At 45.5% G+C, this 27,043-nt stretch overlaps 2 protein-coding genes across 2 annotated transcripts; both read right to left on the reverse strand.

Moving 5' to 3' along the window:
- Positions 1 to 208: 208 nt before the first annotated feature.
- On the reverse strand, positions 209 to 2,997 carry LOC135506606 (homeobox protein HMX3-A-like). Its single transcript, XM_064925935.1, has 3 exons — positions 2,898 to 2,997; positions 2,077 to 2,577; positions 209 to 411 (listed from the first exon to the last, which is right to left on the reverse strand). The coding sequence occupies exons 1-3, from the start codon at positions 2,995 to 2,997 to the stop codon at positions 209 to 211; spliced, it is 804 nt and encodes a 267-aa protein (XP_064782007.1).
- Positions 2,998 to 7,494: 4,497 nt separating this feature from the next.
- On the reverse strand, positions 7,495 to 19,459 carry LOC135506607 (homeobox protein HMX1-like). Its single transcript, XM_064925936.1, has 2 exons — positions 19,108 to 19,459; positions 7,495 to 8,114 (listed from the first exon to the last, which is right to left on the reverse strand). The coding sequence occupies exons 1-2, from the start codon at positions 19,457 to 19,459 to the stop codon at positions 7,495 to 7,497; spliced, it is 972 nt and encodes a 323-aa protein (XP_064782008.1).
- Positions 19,460 to 27,043: the final 7,584 nt, after the last annotated feature.

The raw sequence follows: 27,043 nt of genomic DNA on the forward strand, positions 1-27,043 counted from the left end.
TTTAAGTCAATGTAATGATTAAATGTCTTATCCCATGTCAAAATAATAAACTGCTCACATTTCAAAGGATCAAACCTTATTAGAGCCAATGTCTTTTTTTTGCGTTCCCATTTTACATTTAGTCACCTTAGTACACACCTGACATAGCCCTCCCTGTGTAGGTTGGCCTTTAAAAGAAAAACATCTTGGCCAAATACAGAGGTCGTTATTAATTGATGGTGAAAGTGCGCAGGCGCGTTCCCATGGGAGGCCCTTGGGCGTCGAGCAGATATAGCGGACAGGGGCGGATAACCCGCGCGGACCTATAGTGCGCCCTCGGCCAGGGCTCGAGCAGCTCCATCTGATCGCCGTTTCCCTGCGTGGAGACTGCGGCGCAAGGCGTTTTAACCAAGACTGTGAATGACGAGGCTTCTAGGCAGAGAATTAGAACGTCACGGCTACGTTCTGATCGTTCTAATTCTACAACTACGTGGCTAAATGAATGTGCGCTGGTGAAATTGACACTCCTTGTTGTAACATCCTGCTGTTTTGATTAAACTTAGCCAATTTGTTTGTGCATAAAAGTGCATCTATGGGGCCTCACTCGGGCACATTATACATGTCAAATGAATTAAATACAGACCATATTGTGTTCGCTGAATTTAGCCAGCTCTCCTTGTAGAATAGTTTACAGCGTAATTGTATATTAAGGTAGTATAATTGGAGGGCGGAATACATCTCTCTCTCTCTCACGTCGTTGCCGATAATCAGATTCACATGCTGTGTCTTGAGATTAGTTACACGCCAAGCGTAGTGAAAAATAGTGAAAAATGCCACATTCATCACGTGTTTCTGGAACCGTACTAACAGTTAGCACACATGTTGTTATTTGATTGTGTGACATTTTTGACATCTCTACATGAAACGGTGTTTAATAAGAGTAAATGCGGTTTGTAAAACAACTCCAAACTGCATTTATACATCCGTTCCCCATATATCCTACAACTGAAGGCTTTAAGGCGCAGCAACACATAGTTTACATAAACCTTTGGTACAAACAATGTTTTTTTATATATACAGAAAAACATATATTTTTTTAATGACAGATTCAGTCAATTTTATAGTGTTGGGAAGAAATAAGAATGTTATACTTCTAATTGAAATAAAGTTTAAACATGCGTAAAAAAAATCATTACATTCATTTTAAATACATAGTTAATTTATACATTATAATACAGTACATGCATGCAAATATTTAATTTTATTTTACTAGGCAAGTCAGTTAAGAACGAATTCTTATTTTCAATGACGGCCTAGGAACAGTGGGTTAAATGCCTGTTCAGGGGCAGAACGACAGATTTGTACCTTGTCAGCTCGGGGAGTCAAACTTGCAACCTTTCGGTTACTCGTCCAACGCTCTAACCACCCGGCTACCCATCTTTGGCCGTGTTTAGACTGCTGGAAAAAGCTGTTGTTAATAACAAGTTCATAATAATAATAATAATAATTTAATAAATGATTATTAGACCCACGGTTTTAGGCCTACGCTGGTACTCTGCGTACAGAAACAACTATCTATTATTATAACATAAAACTCAATATGGAGTTATTCTGCATGTCTTTGTGTGATAGGATATTCTGCAAATTTGGTTTTATTTGTAGTATTGTTTTCTTTTGGTTTATATCAACATTGTTGATGTCTGTCAATAAATGCAATTGGCGCAGGCTATCGATGTGACAAGTAGGCTTGAGCGGGGCCTTAGTAGGTCAACAGGCTATCCTTACAAGTAGCCTTTTTAAAGGCCTACATGGGCCAGACTCGACCTTACGTTTTTTAACACAATGATGATAGGGGGGGAAAAAACGCTAAATGCGGAAGCTGAAATTGGCATGATATATCACTTTGTAAACAGTGTCTTTTTGGCGATGATGCTAACCCTACGCCTCCTTCGAACAGACTCGGTCGGGTTTAAATAGGACTACGCCACAATAGGACTACGCCACACAGTCGCCACACAGTCTACTACAGGACAACGTCTCCCTCGAATAGACTAAAGTATTTGCTGGCATTGGAAAAACATAAATAATGCGTGCTACTGCCAGGGTATACGATGGGCAGGGGCATCGGCATCAAGCATCTCCCCAGCAGGTTATTGTCTTTGTACAAGGCCGGGAGCTGCAGAGCCTTCCCCGGACCCGCGTCGGAGAAATCACCGTTGGGACCATCTAGTGCTGTTGAAATCTGTCTTTTCAATTTATTCCTTCGGTTCTGGAACCAGATTTTGACCTGCGTTTCCGTTAACTGGAGAGAACTGGCGAGGCAGGCGCGCTCGGCGCTGCTAAGGTACCGCTTCATATCGAAAGTAGATTCCAACTGAAAGATCTGTCTCTTGGAGAAGATTGTGCGAGTTTTTTTCTTGGTTATTAACAGTTGTTTTTTCTTGCCGCTGCTATCACCGTCTCCGGTGTGATGCGTCGAGGAGCAGTCGTCGCCGCTGTCCCCGCTTTCGAAGCATTTGTCGGTGATCTGTAACGAGTCTTCCCGGGTGATAGCGACGGCCTTGGGTCCTCCGGTTGGGCTACAGTCGTTATCCGGCTCTGAGAACAGAAATGGGACAGAAATTGTATTCCGCAATATATATATAGCTTGACGCTGACAGTTTATCAGGCTACAATATTATGCTACACATATAAATGCATTAGGCCCGATGTGTTGAATCAGGCTACAAAAGCGCAGTTTCGTCTGCTACAGTGCAGTGTTTAACATTCATATTATACCATATTAGGCAACAGTTGCCTACCTGCATCGTGTAGCCTTGTGGCGGGGTCTATTCTCCGTTGATGGTCATCGAACCAGAACAGTCCCGTGCTATTCTGTAGCCTGCTACCGGAATGACAGCTGTCAACTGTCTTCCTACCGTTGTTACCGCTCGAGTATGTCTGCAGGTTCAGAATATTGTCTATGGTGAATTTGAGAGACGCGGCAGTCGGCTTGCATGACGCGTCCACTTTGCTCATCATTTTAGAGAAATTGTCTCTTTTCTCCCGCAAGGGATTTTGGAACCAAATGTTCCTGCGCTCTAGAAGTGGAACTTGGAACTCTCTTTCTCTCTTCCTAACGACGTCTTGACGCTCCACGCACCATTTGCTCCATGCGAGGATGATGAGGGGATTGGACTGGGGCTTTCACGGCGCGCCTCTCCCTCTCTCTGCCTCGCCTGTCACTTCCACGGGCCGGATGGAACGTTGGTGCGCCCTCGTCCATTGGACAAGAGGAGTGTCTGCGAGGGGCCAATTGCATCAAGGGGAGGGGAAGAGAGAGAGGGGAGTAGAATGTTATCGTTTCCCCCTTCTTTTCTTGAGCCTGGCATCTGGTATAAAGGCTACGAAATGAAGAATGGAAATGATTCATTAGAAATAATTTAATTTGAGGTGTTCTGCATTTGAGGAATTAGCCTATTTTATTTTTCCGCAGACATGGCTTTGGGTTGGTGAATATATAATGTCTAGCTATAGACCCTGCAGTTCTGCCTTAGAAGGTAGGCTACCTAATACATCCTTTTTTAGACTTAACACCTGGTGCTGACCCGATCAAACCCGACCGGGTCCACCAGAAGGTTTTGTCGTTGGGAGAAGCGGAGGTGGATTACGGGGTTTCAGCGTTTTCCTTTTTTTTTCAATAACTGGTACGCGTTTTAATGAAGTTCACGTTTTAATGAGGCCTTTTCGACGAGCTGTAGTTTTCAAAGTAAAAAAAACCAAGAGAAACACCAATATAAATATATTATAAATAGTATTGACATGAATGTAACTGGAATAACATATTGAACACAACATTTACTGTAAATTAAAATAGCCTAGCTCCATTTCTATGTGTAACCGTTTCCATTCCATGTAGGGCTGCATTGCAATTCATTAACGCATATTTATTTCTTTGCATCTTATAAACTCGTTAACTGATAGAAGGGAACGAATAGAATGGAACCCACCAGGCTTCTATATTCAGCCCGAGGTGGATAAAGTCCCCAAACGTCATACTTGAGTCATAGTAAAAAAAATATACCTTCATAGAAAATTACTCGAGTAAAATTAAAAGTCACCCAGTAAAATACTACTTGAGTACAAGTCTAAAAGTATTTGGTTTTAAATATACTTAAATAGGAAAAGTTATTGTAATTGATAAAATAGACGTATGTATTGAAAGTAAAAGTATAAATCATTTCAAATTCATTTTACTAAGCAAACCAGACGGCACCATTTAATTATTATTATTATTTTTTACAGATAGCCACGGGGCCACTCAAACACTCAGACATATTTTACAAGCGAAGCATTGGTGGTTAGTGAGTCCTCCAGATCAGAGGCAGTAGGGATGACCAGAGATGTTCTCTGTTTAGTGAGTCCTCCAGATCAGAGGCAGTAGGGAGGACCAGGGATGTTCTCTGTTTAGTGAGTCCTCCAGATCAGAGTCAGTAGGGAGGACCAGGGATGTTCTCTGTTTAGAGAGTCCATCAGATCAGAGGCAGTAGGGAGGACCAGGGATATTCTCTGTTTAGAGAGTCCATCAGATCAGAGGCAGTAGGGATGAGCGGGGATATTCTCTGTTTAGAGAGTCCACCAGATCAGAGGCAGTAGTGATGACCAGGGATGTTCTCTGTTTAGAGAGTCCATCAGATCAGAGGCAGTAGGGATGAGCGGGGATATTCTCTGTTTAGAGAGTCCATCAGATCAGAGGCAGTAGGGATGAGCGGGGATATTCTCTGTTTAGAGAGTCCATCAGATCAGAGGCAGTAGGGATGAGCGGGGATATTCTCTGTTTAGAGAGTCCACCAGATCAGAGGCAGTAGGGATGAGCGGGGATATTCTCTGTTTAGAGAGTCCACCAGATCAGAGGCAGTAGTGATGACCGGGGATGTTCTCTTGATAAGTGTGTGAATTGGACCATTTTCCTGTCCCGCTAAACATTCAAAATGTAACAAGTACTTTTGGGTGTCAGGGGAAAATGTATGGAGTTAAACGTCCATTATTTCCATTAGGAATGTAGTCAAGTAAAAATCGAAGTGATCAATAATATAAATAGTAAAGTGAAGTACAGAAACCTCCCCAAAATAAATACTTAAGTAGTACTTTAACGTATTTTTACGCCATTGTGTTTTTGCACAAGGCAATGAGGCCTATAATCAATATGATGACTGAAGGAGTACACGCTGTAGTGGAGAACAGAGGCCTGTTTAACTCGGCCTGTACATCATTATTTACAATGGCAGCCTACAAACCCGGACGACGCCGGGCCAATTGTTCGCCGCCTTACGGGACTCCCGATCACGGCCTGTTGTGATACAGCCTAGACTCAAACCAGGATGTCTGTAGTGACGCCTCTAGCACTGAGATGCAGTGCCTTAGACCGCTGCGCCACTTATTCATATAGACCTAGACTGTGTTTAGGGTAGGCTATTGTTATCCACATGATGTTGAGCGTTATATTGATGACTGTTTATCGTCCGGAATAAAGTTAGAACCTTCTATTGTGTTGTTTGTTGAGATGATGATCGTGACCATATTTTTGTTGTTGTCCGTTTTACAGATAAAATCATAGCAAGACGGAATTTGAATTCGTGTACGTTATTTTACCCAGGAAACCCCACGGCCACACGTTCTCCCAAATGCAAAACGTCTATCGTCTTCGATAAGGATGTGGTTGTGAGGAATATAGTTAGCAATGTGTTGTTTTACTCCTAAATATGTGTTGTCCTCGAACGTTATCTCAAGTATCCTTCTCCCGAATGAATGGCGGCTCCCACGTACAGGCAGAGGCTACTGAATGTTTAATAATAATAAATACATATTTATGACAACGAAGTAAAAGCGTTGTTAAATATAAATAGTTATAAATATAAATATTTATAAGCTATAATCCTATTAGTTCGGATTATAAGAGAGGCTACTTTGGTGGGTCCGTGAATCCTCTGAATAAAACGTCTCCCTGTGTTGTAAATAAATAACATATTATCATAGTTTTATTTATATGTATTTCACCTTTATTTAACCAGGTAGGCCAGTTGACAACAAGTTCTCATTTACAACTGCAACCTGGTCATAGTAGCCTACTATGCAGTGTTGCAAGTTCAAATTCCCGAGCTGACAAGGTACAAATCTGTCGTTCTGCCCCTGAACAGGCAGTTAACCCACTGTTCCCTAGTAGGCCGTCATTGGAAAATAAGAATTGGTTCTTAACTGACTTGCCTAGTTAAATAAAGGTAAAACTACCGTATAGGTCTATTAACCAACTAACTATATGGTTCAACTGTTTCTTATACAGTCGTCTCGTCTACTGAGGCTCACAATCACAACTTGCCAGCTGCCAGCCAGCTCAGACCTGGTGTTGCAGTAGCTTAAGGTCATATTTATGTAATAGTGCCTATAATTCATTTGTTCTCACCAACGTCCTGTCGGTGACCCCGTGTGTTTTATAAATATGAATGATGACATCAGAGCATATTTCCTCTAATGGAGAGACGCGTGTTCCCAGGTCAGATGCAGGGCAGAGAGCATGTTAGGCCTGCATGCCGGGCAAGGCCATGTTCAAAATAATTCAATGAAGTCAAATGTTTTTTTCCCCATGGAAACGTGTCGCGAGCTTCTTATATATATATATATATATTTTTTTTTCAAATAGGCATTTTGTTTTTTCTTCTCCGCTCCCCTACTACTTTCGGCTACACATTTCATTTTTTAACTTTTACAATGAACTTGTGTTAAGAAATGAAGATCTATACGCTGATATGTGTGAGAACTATCGCTGGCCGGACGGAGGACTTGTGCAGTTCGCTGCACACTACGGCTTCTGTCCTCGTCCGTGTCTATTTGACGGAAGTAAAACTGGCGAAATAAAATATACTAGTCTATATTTGTAGCTTATAGTCAGGGAGGAGCCAATATATTGGGTAAATTCAGATCAAATTACTTACAATTGCACGTGGATTAATCAACTGTAGGCTACAGATTCAATCGAATCTCATGCAGGTTCAACTCTGGACTTTAGTCGAAATAGCTCGAAAATTGACCCCGAAGCACGTTGCCCGAGGACACACAGGACAACAGCAGACAGACACACACACACACACACCACATCACTCATATCTTGTGATTAGTTTATTTAGAGCTATATTGTGGGGGAAAAAAGTTACGTTAGAAACGGGCTTTGAATATAAAATTATTTGCACAAATAAATGTATATTAAAAAAACATAGCAATGTGGACCGGCATAAACACTATCATTATCTAGTGTGGCGATAATATAATAAGAGTAGCTATGTAAAGTAGTACATTTACAACATTTAAAAAAACACCGCGATCAATTGAAAATCTAAAGGCCATGTCTTCAAACTGTTTTACTTGTATAGTTTTCTGCGGTCATTGCAGTTATTGTTATTGCACGATTCGCTATCTTCAATAATTGAATAAATTAATGACATGACGTGAACAAAAAAAGTAGTGGAAGCTCGGTGACGGTCTTTACACCAACCCGGTGATTTGCGAGCGTAGTAAACTCATGGAGTGCGCAAAGGAGGAGAAGGGATAGTTCACAGGGTTTGAGAAACTCATCAAAGGTGGGGAGACCTGGGACACGTTGACGTTGAAACCCAACGTCGAGGGCGTGGAGCTTTCGTGATATAGAATCGGAACTCGTACTATCCGTTGGGACGAGTGGGAAACGTTTACGGCCTCTAGATCCGCCGCCATCTGTCTCTTCCATTTGTTCCGTCGATTCTGGAACCAGATTTTCACCTGCGTTTCCGTTAGCTGGAGAGAGGCCGCGAGACCTGCCCGTTCAGAACTGCTCAGGTACCGTTTCATATCGAACGTCGACTCCAACTGAAACACCTGACTCCGACTGAAAACGGTTCTAGTTTTCTTCTTCCGGATAGAGCTCGGGTCCAGAGGGGCTTCCAGGTCCGACTGGTCGTCAAACGCGTTCTGCGTCTCGTCGTTGTCTTCGGTCAGGCTGCTTTCTGCCGTTTTCCGTCCCGTTTTGTCGCTGCCTTCAGTGGATTCTTCTGACACGGCGGAAGAGACGGAGTCTCGGTCGCTGGCTGAGTGGGAGCAGCAACGGCCCTCTGAGCATCTCCCGTCCTCTTTGGGATCAGTGGGGAAAAAATACAACATGAATTAAATGTGAATCGAATATGGACACATGGCATCAAACTCTGAATGATTTCAATAGGCTGTTGCTGAGGAACAAAAGTTGGCCATAAAAACAGAGTTAAAATATAGGCCTGTACCTATAGTTAATCTTTGAGCTTAAAGAGTAATGTAAAGATAACTGATGCAGAGATAACTGATGCAGAGATAATATGATGGAGAGAGAACTGATGAAGAGATAATAGGATGGAGAGAGAACTGATGAAGAGATAATAGGATGGAGAGAACTGATGAAGAGATAATATGATGTAAAGATAACTGATGTAAAGATAACATGATGGAGAGATAACATGATGGAGAGATAACATGATGGAGATATAACATGATGGAGAGATAACATGATGGAGAGATAACATGATGGAGAGATAACATGATGGAGAGATAACATGATGGAGAGATAACAGGATGTAGAGATAATAGGATGTAGAGATAATAGGATGTAGAGATAATAGGATGTAGAGATACCTGATGGAGAGTTAACAGGATGTAGAGATACCTGATGGAGAGATAACTGGTGGAGAGATAACCAAGCTGGCTAAGGTGGTCAGGGTGCCTACCCATTCTGAATAGTAGAATGCGCTCAAAACGGGCACCCTATTCCCTAAATAGTGCACTACTTTTGACCTAGGGCCCTATGCAATATATAATGAACTACTTCTGACCTAGGGCCCTATGCACTATATAGTGAACTACTTCTGATCGAGGGCCATATTCACTATATAATGAACTACTTCTGACCTAGGGCCCTATTCACTATATAGTGAACAACTTCTGACCTAGGGCCCTATTCCCTAAATAGTGAACTACTTCTGACCTAGGGCCCTATTCCCTAAATAGTGAACTACTTCTGACCTAGGGCCCTATTCCCTAAATAGTGAACTACCTTTGACCTAGAGCCCTATTCACTATATAATGAACTACTTCTGACCTAGGGCCCTATTCCCTATATAATGAACTACTTCTGAACTAGGGCCCTATTCCCTATATAATGAACTACTTCTGACCTAGGGCCCTATTCCCTAAATAGTGAACTACTTTTGACCTAGGGCCCTATTCCCTATCTAATGAACTACTTCTGACCTAGGGCCCTATGCACTATATAATGAACTACTTCTGACCTAGGGCCCTATTCCCTAAATAGTGAACTACTTTTGACCTATGGCCCTATTCCCTATATAATGAACTACTTCTGACCTAGGGCCCTATGCACTATATAATGAACTACAAAGACCTGACGAAACAGTGTCATCCAAACATGAACAAAGTTAACAACAACCCTCCTAACCAGGACTTGAAGACCTTCAAATGGCACCCTATTCCCTATAGAGTGAACTACTAGTGACCAGAGCCCTATTCCCTATATAGTGAACTAATTTAGACCAGAGCCCTATTCCCTATAGAGTGAACTACTAGTGACCAGAGCCCTATTCCCTATAGAGTGAACTACTAGTATCCAGAGCCCTATTCCCTATATAGTGAACTACTAGTGACCAGAGCCCTATTCCCTATATAGTGAACTACTAGTGACCAGGGCCCTATTCCCTATATAGTGAACTACTAGTGACCAGGGCCCTATTCCCTATATAGTGAACTACTAGTGACCAGGGCCCTATTCCCTATGTAATGAACTACTTCTGAACTAGGGCCCTATTCTCTATATAATGAACTACTTCTGACCTAGGGCCCTATTCCCTATATAATGAACTACTTCTGACCTAGGGCCCTATTCCCTATATAATGAACTACTTCTGACCTAGGGCCCTATGCACTATATAATGAACTACAAAGACCTGACGAAACAGTGTCATCCAAACATGAACAAAGTTAACTAACAACAACCCTCCTAACCAGGACTTGAAGACCTTCAAATGGCACCCTATTCCCTATAGAGTGAACTACTAATGACCAGGGCCCTATTCCCTATATAGTGAACTACTAGTGAACAGAGCCCTATTCCCTATATAGTGAACTACTAGTGACCAGAGCCCTATTCCCTATATAGTGAACTACTAGTGACCAGAGCCCTATTCCCTATATAGTGAACTACTAGTGACCAGAGCCCTATTCCCTATATAGTGAACTACTAGTGACCAGAGCCCTATTCCCTATATAGTGAACTACTAGTGACCAGAGCCCTATTCCCTATATAGTGAACTACTAGTGACCAGAGCCCTATTCCCTATATAGTGAACTACGAGTGACCAGAGCCCTATTCCCTATCTAGTGCATTATTTTAGACCAGGGCCCCATTCCCTATCTAGTGCATTATTTAAGACCAGAGCCCTATTCCCTATCTAGTGCATTATTTTAGACCAGGGCCCTATTCCCTATCTAGTGCATTATTTTAGACCAGGGCTCTATTCCCTATCTAGTGCATTATTTTAGACCAGGGCCCTATTCCCTATCTGGTGCATTATTTTAGACCAGGGCTCTATTCCCTATCTAGTGCATTATTTTAGACCAGGGCCCTATTCCCTATCTAGTGCATTATTTTAGACCAGGGCCCTATTCCCTATCTAGTGCATTATTTTAGACCAGAGCCCTATTCCCTATCTAGTGCATTATTTTAGACCAGAGCCCTATTCCCTATCTAGTGCATTATTTTAGACCAGGGCCCTATTCCCTATCTAGTGCATTATTTTAGACCAGGGCCCTATTCCCTATCTAGTGCATTATTTTAGACCAGGGCCCTATTCCCTATCTAGTGCATTATTTTAGACCAGGGCCCTATTCCCTATCTAGTGCATTATTTTAGACCAGGGCCATATTCCCTATCTAGTGCATTATTTTAGACCAGAGCCCTATTCCCTATCTAGTGCATTATTTTAGACCAGAGCCCTATTCCCTATCTAGTGCATTATTTTAGACCAGGGCCCTATTCCCTATCTAGTGCATTATTTTAGACCAGGGCCCTATTCCCTATATAGTGCATTATTTTAGACCAGGGCCCTATTCCCTATCTAGTGCACTACTTTAGACCAGGGCCCTATTCCCTATGTAGTGCACTACTTTAGACCAAGGCCATAGGACTCCAACGTAGAGGGAAAGGGTTCCATGGGATATGACCTTGTGCCTGTACGGCTGTACTGAAGACACCAAGACCCCTGTTCCCTGGGGTCATCCACTCGGACAAACTCATTGCACTCTTGAGCCTTTAATGAGTTTGGCTGCAGAGAGAGAGGAGGGAAAGAGAGAGAGAGAGAGGGGGAGGGAAGAGAGAGAGAGAGAAAGAGAGAGAGGGGGAAGAGAGAGAGGGGGGGGAGGGAAGAGAGAGGGGGAGGGAAGAGAGGGGGGGAGGGAAGAGAGGGGGGAGGGAAGAGAGGGGGGGGGAGGGAAGAGAGAGGGGGAGGGAAGAGAGAGGGGGAGGGAAGAGAGGGGGGAGGGAGAGAGAGGGGGGGAGGGAAGAGAGAGGGGGAGGGAAGAGAGAGGGGGAGGGAAGAGAGAGGGGGAGGGAAGAGAGAGGGGAGGGAGAGAGAGAGGGGGAGGGAAGAGAGAGGGGGAGGGAAGAGAGAGAGAGAAAGAAAGAGAGAGAAAGAAAGAGAGAGAGAGAAAGAAAGAGAGAGAGAGAGAGAGAGAAAGAGAACGAGAGAAAGAGAGAGAGAGAAAGAGAAAGAGAGAAAGAGAGAGAGAGAGACTCCAAACATGAGCTCACTGCTTCTGTTAGTTTTACCAAATGAAGCAAACAGGGGGCCTCGTTGACCCTCCAGAGGACACTTCCCTCTATCAGTAGACTGGCTGACCAGACAGGACCAGGGGACACTTCCCTCTATCAGTAGACTGGCTGACCAGACAGGACCAGAGGACATTTCCCTCTATCAGTAGACTGGCTGACCAGACAGGACCAGAGGACACTTCCCTCTATCAGTAGACTGGCTGACCAGACAGGACCAGGGGACACTTCCCTCTATCAGTAGACTGACTGACCAGACAGGACCAGAGGACACTTCCCTCTATCAGTAGACTGGCTGACCAGACAGGACCAGAGGACACTTCCCTCTATCAGTAGACTGGCTGACCAGACCAGAGGACACTTCCCTCTATCAGTAGACTGGCTGACCAGACAGGACCAGAGGACACTTCCCTCTATCAGTAGACTGGCTGACCAGACCAGGGGACACTTCCATCTATCAGTAGACTGACTGACCAGACAGGACCAGGGGACACTTCCCTCTATCAGTAGACTGGCTGACCAGACCAGAGGACACTTCCCTCTATCAGTAGACTGGCTGACCAGACAGGACCAGAGGACACTTCCCTCTATCAGTAGACTGGCTGACCAGACCAGGGGACACTTCTCTCTATCAGTAGACTGGCTGACCAGACAGGACCAGAGGACACTTCCCTCTATCAGTAGACTGACTGACCAGACCAGGGGACACTTCCCTCTATCAGTAGACTGACTGACCAGACCAGGGGACACTTCCATCTATCAGTAGACTGACTGACCAGACCAGGGGACACTTCCCTCTATCAGTAGACTGGCTGACCAGACCAGAGGACACTTCCCTCTATCAGTAGACTGGCTGACCAGACCAGGGGACACTTCTCTCTATCAGTAGACTGGCTGACCAGACAGGACCAGAGGACACTTCCCTCTATCAGTAGACTGGCTGACCAGACAGGACCAGAGGACACTTCCCTCTATCAGTAGACTGGCTGACCAGACCAGGGGACACTTCCCTCTATCAGTAGACTGGCTGACCAGACCAGGGGACACTTCCCTCTATCAGTAGACTGGCTGACCAGACAGGACCAGGGGACACTTCCCTCTATCAGTAGACTGGCTGACCAGACCAGAGGACACTTCCCTCTATCAGTAGACTGACTGACCAGACAGGACCAGGGGACACTTCCCTCTATCAGTAGACTGGCTGACCAGACAGGACCAGAGGACACTTCCCTCTATCAGTAGACTGACTGACCAGACAGGACCAGGGGACACTTCCCTCTATCAGTAGACTGGCTGACCAGACCAGGGGACACTTCCCTCTATCAGTAGACTGGCTGACCAGACAGGACCAGAGGACACTTCCCTCTATCAGTAGACTGGCTCACCAGACAGGACCAGGGGACACTTCCCTCTATCAGTAGACTGGCTCACCAGACAGGACCAGGGGACACTTCCCTCTATCAGTAGACTGACTGACCAGACAGGACCAGAGGACACTTCCCTCTATCAGTAGACTGGCTGACCAGACAGGACCAGAGGACACTTCCCTCTATCAGTAGACTGGCTGACCAGACAGGACCAGAGGACACTTCCCTCTATCAGTAGACTGACTGACCAGACCAGGGGACACTTCCCTCTATCAGTAGACTGGCTGACCAGACAGGACCAGAGGACACTTCCCTCTATCAGTAGACTGACTGACCAGACCAGGGGACACTTCCCTCTATCAGTAGACTGACTGACCAGACAGGACCAGAGGACACTTCCCTCTATCAGTAGACTGGCTGACCAGACCAGGGGACACTTCCCTCTATCAGTAGACTGGCTGACCAGACAGGACCAGAGGACACTTCCCTCTATCAGTAGACTGGCTGACCAGACCAGAGGACACTTCCCTCTATCAGTAGACTGGCTGACTAGACAGGACCAGAGGACACTTCCCTCTATCAGTAGACTGGCTGACCAGACCAGGGGACACTTCCCTCTATCAGTAGACTGGCTGACCAGACAGGACCAGAGGACACTTCCCTCTATCAGTAGACTGGCTGACCAGACAGGACCAGAGGACACTTCCCTCTATCAGTAGACTGGCTGACCAGACAGGACCAGAGGACACTTCCCTCTATCAGTAGACTGGCTGACCAGACAGGACCAGAGGACACTTCCCTCTATCAGTAGACTGGCTGACCAGACCAGAGGACACTTCCCTCTATCAGTAGACTGACTGACCAGACCAGAGGACACTTCCCTCTATCAGTAGACTGGCTGACCAGACCAGAGGACACTTCCCTCTATCAGTAGACTGACTGACCAGACAGGACCAGAGGACACTTCCCTCTATCAGTAGACTGGCTGACCAGACAGGACCAGAGGACACTTCCCTCTATCAGTAGACTGGCTGACCAGACAGGACCAGAGGACACTTCCCTCTATCAGTAGACTGACTGACCAGACCAGAGGACACTTCCCTCTATCAGTAGACTGGCTGACCAGACCAGAGGACACTTCCCTCTATCAGTAGACTGACTGACCAGACCAGAGGACACTTCCCTCTATCAGTAGACTGGCTGACCAGACCAGAGGACACTTCCCTCTATCAGTAGACTGGCTGACCAGACAGGACCAGAGGACACTTCCCTCTATCAGTAGACTGGCTGACCAGACAGGACCAGGGGACACTTCCCTCTATCAGTAGACTGACTGACCAGACCAGAGGACACTTCCCTCTATCAGTAGACTGACTGACCAGACAGGACCAGGGGACACTTCCCTCTATCAGTAGACTGGCTGACCAGACAGGACCAGAGGACACTTCCCTCTATCCGTAGACTGGCTGACCAGACAGGACCAGAGGACACTTCCCTCTATCAGTAGACTGACTGACCAGACAGGACCAGAGGACACTTCCCTCTATCAGTAGACTGGCTGACCAGACAGGACCAGAGGACACTTCCCTCTATCAGTAGACTGGCTGACCAGACAGGACCAGAGGACACTTCCCTCTATCAGTAGACTGGCTGACCAGACAGGACCAGAGGACACTTCCCTCTATCAGTAGAATGGCTGACCAGAGGACACTTCCCTCTATCAGTAGAATGGCTGACCAGAGGACACTTCCCTCTATCAGTAGACTGGCTGACCAGACAGGACCAGAGGACACTTCCCTCTATCAGTAGACTGACTGACCAGACCAGAGGACACTTCCCTCTATCAGTAGACTGGCTGACCAGACCAGAGGACACTTCCCTCTATCAGTAGACTGACTGACCAGACCAGAGGACACTTCCCTCTATCAGTAGACTGGCTGACCAGACCAGAGGACACTTCCCTCTATCAGTAGACTGGCTGACCAGACAGGACCAGAGGACACTTCCCTCTATCAGTAGACTGGCTGACCAGACAGGACCAGGGGACACTTCCCTCTATCAGTAGACTGACTGACCAGACCAGAGGACACTTCCCTCTATCAGTAGACTGACTGACCAGACAGGACCAGGGGACACTTCCCTCTATCAGTAGACTGGCTGACCAGACAGGACCAGAGGACACTTCCCTCTATCCGTAGACTGGCTGACCAGACAGGACCAGAGGACACTTCCCTCTATCAGTAGACTGACTGACCAGACAGGACAAGAGGACACTTCCCTCTATCAGTAGACTGGCTGACCAGACAGGACCAGAGGACACTTCCCTCTATCAGTAGACTGGCTGACCAGACAGGACCAGAGGACACTTCCCTCTATCAGTAGACTGGCTGACCAGACAGGACCAGAGGACACTTCCCTCTATCAGTAGAATGGCTGACCAGAGGACACTTCCCTCTATCAGTAGAATGGCTGACCAGAGGACACTTCCCTCTATCAGTAGACTGGCTGACCAGACAGGACCAGAGGACACTTCCCTCTATCAGTAGACTGGCTGACCAGACAGGACCAGAGGACACTTCCCTCTATCAGTAGAATGGCTGACCAGAGGACACTTCCCTCTATCAGTAGAATGGCTGACCAGAGGACACTTCCCTCTATCAGTAGACTGGCTGACCAGACAGGACCAGAGGACACTTCCCTCTATCAGTAGACTGGCTGACCAGACAGGACCAGAGGACACTTCCCTCTATCAGTAGAATGGCTGACCAGAGGACACTTCCCTCTATCAGTAGAATGGCTGACCAGAGGACACTTCCCTCTATCAGTAGACTGGCTGACCAGACAGGACCAGAGGACACTTCCCTCTATCAGTAGACTGACTGACCAGACAGGACCAGAGGACACTTCCCTCTATCAGTAGACTGGCTGACCAGACAGGACCAGAGGACACTTCCCTCTATCAGTAGACTGGCTGACCAGACAGGACCAGAGGACACTTCCCTCTATCAGTGGACTGGCTGACCAGACAGGACCAGAGGACACTTCTCTCTATCAGTAGACTGACTGACCAGACAGGACCAGAGGACACTTCCCTCTATCAGTAGACTGGCTGACCAGACAGGACCAGGGGACACTTCCCTCTATCAGTAGACTGACTGACCAGACCAGGGGACACTTCCCTCTATCAGTAGACTGGCTGACCAGACCAGGGGACACTTCCCTCTATCAGTAGACTGACTGACCAGACAGGACCAGAGGACACTTCCCTCTATCAGTAGACTGGCTGACCAGACAGGACCAGAGGACACTTCCCTCTATCAGTAGACTGGCTGACCAGACAGGACCAGAGGACACTTCCCTCTATCAGTAGACTGGCTGACCAGACAGGACCAGAGGACACTTCCCTCTATCAGTAGACTGACTGACCAGACAGGACCAGAGGACACTTCCCTCTATCAGTAGACTGGCTGACCAGACAGGACCAGAGGACACTTCCCTCTATCAGTAGACTGGCTGACCAGACAGGACCAGGGGACACTTCCCTCTATCAGTAGACTGGCTGACCAGACCAGGGGACACTTCCCTCTATCAGTAGACTGGCTGACCAGACAGGACCAGGGGACACTTCCCTCTATCAGTAGACTGGCTGACCAGACCAGGGGACACTTCCCTCTATCAGTAGACTGACTGACCAGACAGGACCAGAGGACACTTCCCTCTATCAGTAGACTGGCTGACCAGACAGGACCAGGGGACACTTCCCTCTATCAGTAGACTGACTGACCAGACAGGACCAATATGGCACCCTATTCCCTATATAGTGCACTACTTTCAACCAGGGCCTATGACACCGAGTTTGGTCTAACGTAACAGGTCAGGTCGCAGTTCTAAATGAGAACTTGTTCTCAACTGGCCTTCCTGGTTAAATCAAGGTGAGAAGAAAAAAATGAATAGAGCTGACAGGGGCCCATTGGGCTCTGGTCTAAAGTAGTGCACCGTTTAGGGAATAGGGCTCTGGTCTAAAGTAGTGCACCGTATAGGGCTCTGGTCTAAAGTAGTGCACCGTGTAGGGAATAGGGCTCTGGTCTAAAGTAGTGCACCGTGTAGGGAATAGGGCTCTGGTCTAAAGTAGTGCACCGTGTAGGGAATAGGGCTCTGGTCTAAAGTAGTGCACTCCATAGGGAATAGGGCTCTGGTCTAAAGTAGTGCACCGTGTAGGGAATAGGGCTCTGGTCTAATTAGTGCACTCCATAGGGAATAGGGCTCTGGTCTAAAGTAGTGCACCGTGTAGGGAATAGGGCTCTGGTCTAAAGTAGTGCACCGTGTAGAGAATAGGGCTCTGGTCTAAAGTAGTGCACTCCATAGGGAATAGGGCTCTGGTCTAAAGTAGTGCACCGTGTAGGGAATAGAGCTCTGGTCTAAAGTAGTGCACCGTGTAGGGAATAGGGCTCTGGTCTAAAGTAGTGCACCGTGTAGGGAATAGGGCTCTGGTCTAAAGTAGTGCACCGTGTAGGGAATAGAGCTCTGGTCTAAAGTAGTGCACCGTGTAGGGAATAGGGCTCTGGTCTACAGTAGTGCACTATATAGGGAATAGGGCTCTGGTCTAAAGTAGTGCACCGTGTAGGGAATAGGGCTCTGGTCTACAGTAGTGCACTATATAGGGAATAGGGCTCTGGTCTAAAAGAGTGCACTATTTAGGGAATAGGGCTCTGGTCTAAAGTAGTGCACTCCATAGGGAATAGGGCTCTGGTCTAAAGTAGTGCACTCCATAGGGAATAGGGTTCGGGTCTAAAGTAGTGTACTATATAGGGAATAGGGTTCTGGTCTAAAGTAGTGCACTATATAGGGAATAGGGTTCCATAGGGCTCTGGTCTAAAGTTGTGCACTATATAGGGAATAGGGCTCCATAGGGCTCTGGTCTAAAGTAGTGCACTATATAGGGAATAGGGTTCTGGTCTAAAGTAGTGCACTATATAGGGAATAGGGTTCTGGTCTAAAGTAGTGCACTATATAGGGAATAGGGTTCCATAGGGCTCTGGTCTAAAGTAGTGCACTATATAGGGAATAGGTCTCTGGTCTAAAGTAGTGCACTATATAGGGAATAGGGCCCTGGTCTAAAGTAGTGCACTATATAGGGAATAGGGTTCTGGTCTAAAATAGTGCACTATATAGGGAATAGGGTTCTGGTCTAAAGTAGTGCACTATTTAGGGAATAGGGCTCTGGTCTAAAGTAGTGCACCGTATAGGGAATAGGGCCCTGATCTAAAGTAGTGCACTATATAGGGAATAGGGTTCCATTTGCTATCCGCCCTATAGTGACAGGCAGTGTGCGTAATTAGAGATATAGACTTGTCATGATGCAGGATAGGACTATCACGACACACGATATAGACGTAACATATAACACATGTCGGCGTAACATGATACGCCGACATGCATGGCGACATGTGGTCAAACCTCATTGGCAAGTCTCCCTGGAAAAAAAATAGTTTTTTTGTTTTTACCTCAATGGGACTGATTCAATTATGGTTATTGTGAGATGTTCTTGGCCCTTGATGTAGACTACAGGCCTAAAAAAAACTCGTGTTGTTATAGCCTAATATAACTGGGCCATTCAAACCCTTCGATCGCAATGAGATGCTGTTTTTTTATATACACAACATAGACTATCCTACCAGCTTCGCTCATGCAGTCAAATATAATTACAGGAATGTTTATCTAACGGAATACAGGCATATTAATGCATTGTCCATACAGTCACATGTAAACGACGGCTCTTTTGGGCATTTTGTTTACAATGGAACTCATACAGTAGATACGATTATGCAGTTCATAAAAACAATTAAACACAACTATTTATCCAATAAAATAAAGACATAGGCAACTTACTGTTGGACCTTTTGAGACTGAGTGGTTTGACGTTAACGGCTGCGGCTCCTCTGTTCCGTTCTAACAGCGAGTCTCTCCGGGAGGAACCCTCGGCGCCGTGGCCGGAGCAGGCTGCCACTTGACCCGCCACTTGGCTGGGATGTCCCGCTAAGACTCGGCGAGGGTAGACCATGTCATTCCGCTCCATACTCTCCTCCGCGGTTCTGCTACTATACTGGCTGTTGTTGTTGTTGACCTGTCGGTTGAAATACGTTGACTCGCCATTCTTCCTCGAGCCGAGTAGGTTTTCGATGTAAAACGAGGAGACTTTTGACGGTGTCGAAGCCTTAGTGTCTGTCGCCTTGTCGTGCATGATGTTTTTAAATGAAAAACATATGCAAATCCGTGGCCACTCAAACAAAACAATCCTCCTGCGTCGGTGACGACGAGCGCGCGTGTTCTGTTACTCCGCACAACAAAACTGTTATTTTCGTTGTTGTTGTTGATGTGTGTCCCGGTCGGATCTTAAAAGCACCATCTCAACCGGGTTTCTCCATTCTCCCCTGTTTATAAATGATACATCCTCACCGAAACGCGGAAATCGTTACCAGGGCGAACCCTGGAGCTCCGTGGCGCCAGCACAGCACCGGGCAGAGACCGGAGAGGTTGTAGCCTACAGCGGGGAAGCGAGTCAAGGCAAACGGTTTGACGAGCGGAGGGTATCCTCTGATTGGACAAGCCACAATATCAAATGGGATGACTCCAGGAGAGAGAGGTTTCCGTCGTAAATGGCACTCTATCCCTTAGACAGTGCACTACTTTTGACCCTAGCCCTACAGATCCTGGTCAAATGCACTAGAAAAGGAATAGGGTACCATTTGGGACGGGACCGAGAATTACTCTGACGGGGACTCGCCTCTCGCCTCCCCTCAGCTACTGCTGCAGGCGCGCGTGTGTGTGCCTGCGAGCCCGCGTGCACCACCGGGGCCAGGGAGACCCCCCCCTCCCCCCAGTCATTCAGTGAACGAGCCTTTATTTGGGTCAATTAGGAGGCAAATGAAAATACAGGAAGAGAGAGAGAGAACACAGTCCTCCTCCTCCTCGCGGGTCCCGTATGGTTCCACGTTCCACAGCGCTGCACGCGGAAAGGAAGAGCCGTGTGTATCTCCTACTGTACACACACCACCGCCTATTGGCTAACCGGGGAAATGCAGTACGCTACTTGACCTGTTGGCTCTATAAAAAAAAGGGACTCCAAAATCATCATAGTTAAAAAATAAACAACAACTTAGAGCCCATTTTCTTGTAGACGAAAAATGCGCTGCGTGTATCTCTGCGTAAAGCGTTAATAGGTTCTATTGTAGAGCTGGGACCATAAACAGCTAATGATCGACACAAACCAACCTGATCATTTATCGCTGGTATTTAGCTGATCGCATTCCTTACAGATAAGACGTCTTCACTAGAGAAATGATAGGAGTGATAATATGAATTACTAGTAGTAGATAATACATATTTTATAAAAGCTGTAGTGTGTATTAACGTTATAAACGTATCGTTATATTCATCATTATCGCTTCAATTCAGGCAATTTACCGCAATATGGATTTTTGGTCAATATTTTCCAGCTCTATAGGCTAATTAATGTTGGCTTACCGTGTGCGCTTTTCTGTGGGAGTAGATAAGTAAAGGCTAATTAATGTTGGCTTACCGTGTGCGCTTTTCTGTGGGAGTAGATAAGTAAAGGCTAATTAATGTAGGCTTACCGTGTGCGCTTTTCTGTGGGAGTAGATAAGTAAAGGCTAATTAATGTAGGCTTACCGTGTGCGCTTTTCTGTGGGAGTAGATAAGTAAAGGCTAATTAATGTAGGCTTACCGTGTGCGCTTTTCTGTGGGAGTAGATAAGTAAAGGCTAATTAATGTAGGCTTACCGTGTGCGCTTTTCTGTGGGAGTAGATAAGTAAAGGCTAATTAATGTAGGCTTACCGTGTGCGCTTTTCTGTGGGAGTAGATAAGTAAAGGCTAATTAATGTAGGCTTACCGTGTGCGCTTTTCTGTGGGAGTAGATAAGTAAAGACTAATTAATGTAGGCTTACCGTGTGCGCTTTTCTGTGGGAGTAGATAAGTAAAGGCTAATTAATGTAGGCTTACCGTGTGCGCTTTTCTGTGGGAGTAGATAAGTAAAGGCTAATTAATGTAGGCTTACCGTGTGCGCTTTTCTGTGGGAGTAGATAAGTAAAGGCAATTATTTATTTTTTTTGTTGAATTTTACCCCTCTTTTCTCCCCAATTTCGTGGTATCCAATTGTTGTAGTAGCTGCTATCTTGTCTCATCTAAAGACACTGCATTTCAGTGCACGAGACGTCACTAGAGTCCCTGATTCGAATCCAGGCTGCATCACATCAAGGCCGTGATTGAGAGTCCCATAGGGTGGCGCACAATTGTCCCGGTTTGTTTTCGGTGTAGGTCGTCATTGTAAATAATATATTTTTTTTTTAACTGACTGGCCTAGTTAAATAAAGAAAACATACTATCACAATGTAAAGTCTTATTATAGTGTAAGAGTTATGGTCTATGGGCCTATCGCCCATTGCTTTGCTTTCAACTTCGGCCCGACAATACATCCAACATCATTTGGATTTTATATTGGTCTGGACACGGAAAATAACGGTATGCAAGACCTATACCCGACACTGGCCTGTATTACATACACATTACAGACAAAACACCTTTAAAACACGAGTTCAATAAAACCAGTAGGTCTTACAAACCCTCGCCCGGGATCGGAAGGAGAGGAATTATGTTTGGAAGCAGCAGGTCGTCTGGCGGATCGAATCCCTGTAGACAACGAGGTGGAAAAATCTGTTGATGTGCCCTGGAGCAAGACACTAACCCTATTTGAATTGCCCCTGTTAAGCCACTCTGTATACGAGCGTTTGCTAAATGACTGAATATAAAATTATGTTACAATACGCAGTCAAGAACAGCCGAGATCGCCTATAATTTATTTTAATTAACACAGAATATGTTTAGACTTTTCCGTGTATGTAATCCAGCTCATCGAGTGGCCTGTGTTCTGAGCTATCCATGTTATTGTGCATTAATTATGGTTCAAGTTAATATTGACTTTCCTAATGAAATAACAGTTTCATCATCCTCCATAGAAATATTAAAATGATCGCTGACGTCCGCTTTTACCCTTCTGGGTGGCATGGCAACCAGACACGCGTTTATTCTTTCTTCATTATTTCTTTCAATGGAGTCAGCAGCAGTGATGACCTTTACCGGGACCACTGGCTCTCCTCACCCCACTTCCCTCTCCCTCTATCTCTCCCCCTTACCCCCCCCCCCCCCTCTCTCTCCATCTCTCCCCCGCACCACCCCCCTCTCTCTCTCTCTCTGTCTCACTGTCTCTCTCTCTCTCTCTCTCTCATAGTACCTATAGGCCAAAGTTTGCCCTTGATCACGGATCAGAGAGCACGCTCCTCTTTACACGACACTCAATAACGTGAATGAAACGGTACTATGACCCCGTGCTTAAAGAGGTCACGCACCTGTCATGTCTGGTTGGAGTGAAGGCCGTAATAGCGCGTGGGGGGGGGGGGGACTTGTGGGTAGAAGGATAGATGGATTTTTGGGTCTCTTCTTAGTGCGTAGAAGGGTAGATAGATTTTTGGGTCTCTTCTTAGTGCGTAGAAGAATAGATGGATTTTTGGGTCTCTTCTTAGTGCGTAGAAGGGTAGATGGATTTTTGGGTCTCTTCTTAGTGCGTAGAAGGGTAGATGGATTTTTGGGTCTCTTCTTAGTGCGTAGAAGGGTAGATGGATTTTTGGGTCTCCTCTTAGTGGGTAGAAGGGTAGATAGATTTTTGGGTCTCTTAATCTTTGTTCTACAAATGGAAGAAAAACAAAACAAATTATCCGATAAAATTGTAATTACGTTATCTGATATATTTTATGAGTTACAGTATGAGTGAATTTATTTATTTTACTTTGGCTACTTTTATTTATTTTACTGAAGTATTGAAAGCCTGTTTTGGTGAACAAATGAAACGCTGCATTGTTCAAAACCTGAGCGCAAATTGATTAGACATACAATGTATGTCTTACATTGTTTATTAATGCAGCTCAAAAATACAACCCACAAATACATTGTCATATCGGCACACTGAACTTCCTCATCCTTTTTTATTTTAAACCGTATTTTGAGTTGACCATTAAAAATATCGTAAGAAATGAATGAGAATTTGTGACAATTTTTTTTTTTTTTTAAATCAAACCTTATGGAACAGAATTGGTTTATTTCGTCACATAGTCCAATTGATGCTATAATACTTTAAACTGAATTAATCCACAGAAAATATGAATAAACAAATAATTCAATAACAACAAAGAACAGTGCGACGTATTTATGGAATCCAACGCACACGTTCTCTCTGGGGCAAGGTTGTAAAAAAAAACATTCCCGCAGTCATGCCGCATTGAGACTATATTCGATAAAAACAATGTTGAATGTACTTCTTTTTTTTTTTCGTTGCCCGAATTAATCACATTGTTGATCGAAAAAAAATTATACTTGGCCTGTTTGTAGGTTTATTCTTTGTGCTAAATATTTGTAAAAACGTTACGGTTTCGTCAGGTCGGATTTGTCATTTCATGCGTAGCCTAACGACGTCTAATAATTTACGAGCGGAGAAACCTGTCCGGTGTCCTTGATAGAAGACGCATTGTTTCACTCCTTTAGATCTTAATAAAATAAACTTGCTAGGAATTATGGTTATGCCGTTATCACTCGAAGTACCTTTAATTTCAATGTTGAAAACAACCACGTAGTCTAGCCTGAGTCATTTAAGAGGCGGACGAGTCATCCGTCGTATCCGCCCTGGGCAAAAACGGGTTGAATTAAAGTTTGTTTCCACGTCATTTCAACCAAATAAATGAAACTGAAGACGGTGAATCAACGTGGACAACCCATTGGATTTGTACAAAATCATCAAGGTAAGTTCATTTCCTATTTTTTTTTTTTTAACCTAAATCCAATGACATGGTGATTCTTTGTTGTTGCTGTTTCACATCGAAATCACAATAGTTGGAAAGTTCAAACGTAAATCAAAATTAGACGTTGAAATGACGTCTGTGCCCAGTGGGATCTCTTGATTAAGAATATATTTTATTGTAATTCGTTCAAAATATATTTTAGGTTTAATCATCGTTCCCATACAGGCCTGCACTCAAACAAACAACATAATAATGGCCAGTGTTAATTTAAAGTCATTAACTTATCGGATCCAATGTAACGGGAAGTCGTTGAGCTTGAACACAACACTATAACCGAACCCGCACTCACCGAACCAAGGTAATGAACGCGCCCCAAATGACACCCGAGGCACGGCTGTTGGTGGATGTTGTATAAATTATTCCTGAACAATTCCAATAATTGTTTTCAGCTTCGGCTTTTGGTGTGTTGGTGTGTGATCTATTCCAGAGCCCTAATGGAGCCCTGTTCCCTGTATAGTAGACCAGAGCCCTGTTCCCTGTATAGTAGACCAGAGCCCTAATGTTAACCTGTTCCCTGTATAGTAGACCAGAGCCCTGTTCCCTGTATAGTAGACCAGAGCCCTGTTCCCTGTATAGTAGACCAGAGCCCTGTTCCCTGTATAGTAGACCAGAGCCCTAATGTTAACCTGTTCCCTGTATAGTAGACCAGAGCCCTGTTCCCTGTATAGTAGACCAGAGCCCTGTTCCCTGTATAGTAGACCAGAGCCCTGTTCCCTGTATAGTAGACCAGAGCCCTAATGTTAACCTGTTCCCTGTATAGTAGACCAGAGCCCTGTTCCATGTATAGTAGACCAGAGCCCTAATGTTAACCTGTTCCCTGTATAGTAGACCAGAGCCCTGTTCCCTGTATAGTAGACCAGAGCCCTGTTCCCTGTATAGTAGACCAGAGCCCTGTTCCCTGTATAGTAGACCAGAGCCCTGTTCCCTGTATAGTAGACCAGAGCCCTGTTCCCTGTATAGTAGACCAGAGCCCTGTTCCCTGTATAGTAGACCAGAGCCCTGTTCCCTGTATTGTTGACCAGAGCCCTAATGTTAACCTGTTCCCTGTATAGTAGACCAGAGCCCTAATGTTAACCTGTTCCCTGTATAGTAGACCAGAGCCCTGTTCCCTGTATAGTAGACCAGAGCCCTAATGTTAACCTGTTCCCTGTATAGTAGACCAGAGCCCTAATGTTAACCTGTTCCCTGTATAGTAGACCAGAGCCCTGTTCCCTGTATAGTAGACCAGAGCCCTGTTCCCTGTATAGTAGACCAGAGCCCTAATGTTAACTTGTTCCCTGTATAGTAGACCAGAGCCCTGTTCCCTGTATAGTAGACCAGAGCCCTAATGTTAACCTGTTCCCTGTATAGTAGACCAGAGCCCTGTTCCCTGTACAGTAGACCAGAGCCCTAATGTTAACCTGTTCCCTGTATAGTAGACCAGAGCCCTAATGTTAACCTGTTCCCTGTATAGTAGACCAGAGCCCTGTTCCCTGTATAGTAGACCAGAGCCCTGTTCCCTGTATAGTAGACCAGAGCCCTGTTCCCTGTATAGTAGACCAGAGCCTTGTTCCCTGTATAGTAGACCAGAGCCCTGTTCCCTGTATAGTAGACCAGAGCCCTAATGTTAACCTGTTCCCTGTATAGTAGACCAGAGCCCTGTTCCCTGTATAGTAGACCAGAGCCCTGTTCCCTGTATAGTAGACCAGAGCCCTGTTCCCTGTATAGTAGACCAGAGCCCTGTTCCCTGTATAGTAGACCAGAGCCCTGTTCCCTGTATAGTAGACCAGAGCCCTAATGTTAACCTGTTCCCTGTATAGTAGACCAGAGCCCTGTTCCCTGTATAGTAGACCAGAGCCCTGTTCCCTGTATAGTAGACCAGAGCCCTAATGTTAACTTGTTCCCTGTATAGTAGACCAGAGCCCTGTTCCCTGTATAGTAGACCAGAGCCCTAATGTTAACTTGTTCCCTGTATAGTAGACCAGAGCCCTGTTCCCTGTATAGTAGACCAGAGCCCTGTTCCCTGTATAGTAGACCAGAGCCCTGTTCCCTGTATAGTAGACCAGAGCCCTGTTCCCTGTATAGTAGACCAGAGCCCTGTTCCCTGTATAGTAGACCAGAGCCCTGTTCCCTGTATAGTAGACCAGAGCCCTGTTCCCTGTACAGTAGACCAGAGCCCTAATGTTAACTTGTTCCCTGTATTGTAGACCAGAGCCCTAATGTTAACCTGTTCCCTGTATAGTAGACCAGAGCCCTGTTCCCTGTATAGTAGACCAGAGCCCTGTTCCCTGTACAGTAGACCAGAGCCCTAATGTTAACCTGTTCCCTGTATAGTAGACCAGAGCCCTGTTCCCTGTATAGTAGACCAGAGCCCTAATGTTAACCTGTTCCCTGTATAGTAGACCAGAGCCCTGTTCCCTGTACAGTAGACCAGAGCCCTAATGTTAACTTGTTCCCTGTATAGTAGACCAGAGCCCTAATGTTAACCTGTTCCCTGTATAGTAGACCAGAGCCCTAATGTTAACTTGTTCCCTGTATAGTAGACCAGAGCCCTAATTTTAACCTGTTCCCTGTATAGTAGACCAGAGCCCTAATGTTAACCTGTTCCCTGTATAGTAGACCAGAGCCCTGTTCCCTGTATAGTAGACCAGAGCCCTAATGTTAACCTGTTCCCTGTATAGTAGACCAGAGCCCTAATGTTAACCTGTTCCCTGTATAGTAGACCAGAGCCCTAATGTTAACCTGTTCCCTGTATAGTAGACCAGAGCCCTAATGTTAACCTGTTCCCTGTATAGTAGACCAGAGCCCTGTTCCCTGTATAGTAGACCAGAGCCCTAATGTTAACCTGTTCCCTGTATAGTAGACCAGAGCCCTAATGTTAACCTGTTCCCTGTATAGTAGACCAGAGCCCTGTTCCCTGT

The sequence above is a fragment of the Oncorhynchus masou genome, chromosome 20 (assembly GCF_036934945.1).
Source record: "Oncorhynchus masou masou isolate Uvic2021 chromosome 20, UVic_Omas_1.1, whole genome shotgun sequence".
Classification (NCBI taxonomy): Eukaryota; Metazoa; Chordata; class Actinopteri; order Salmoniformes; family Salmonidae; genus Oncorhynchus; species Oncorhynchus masou.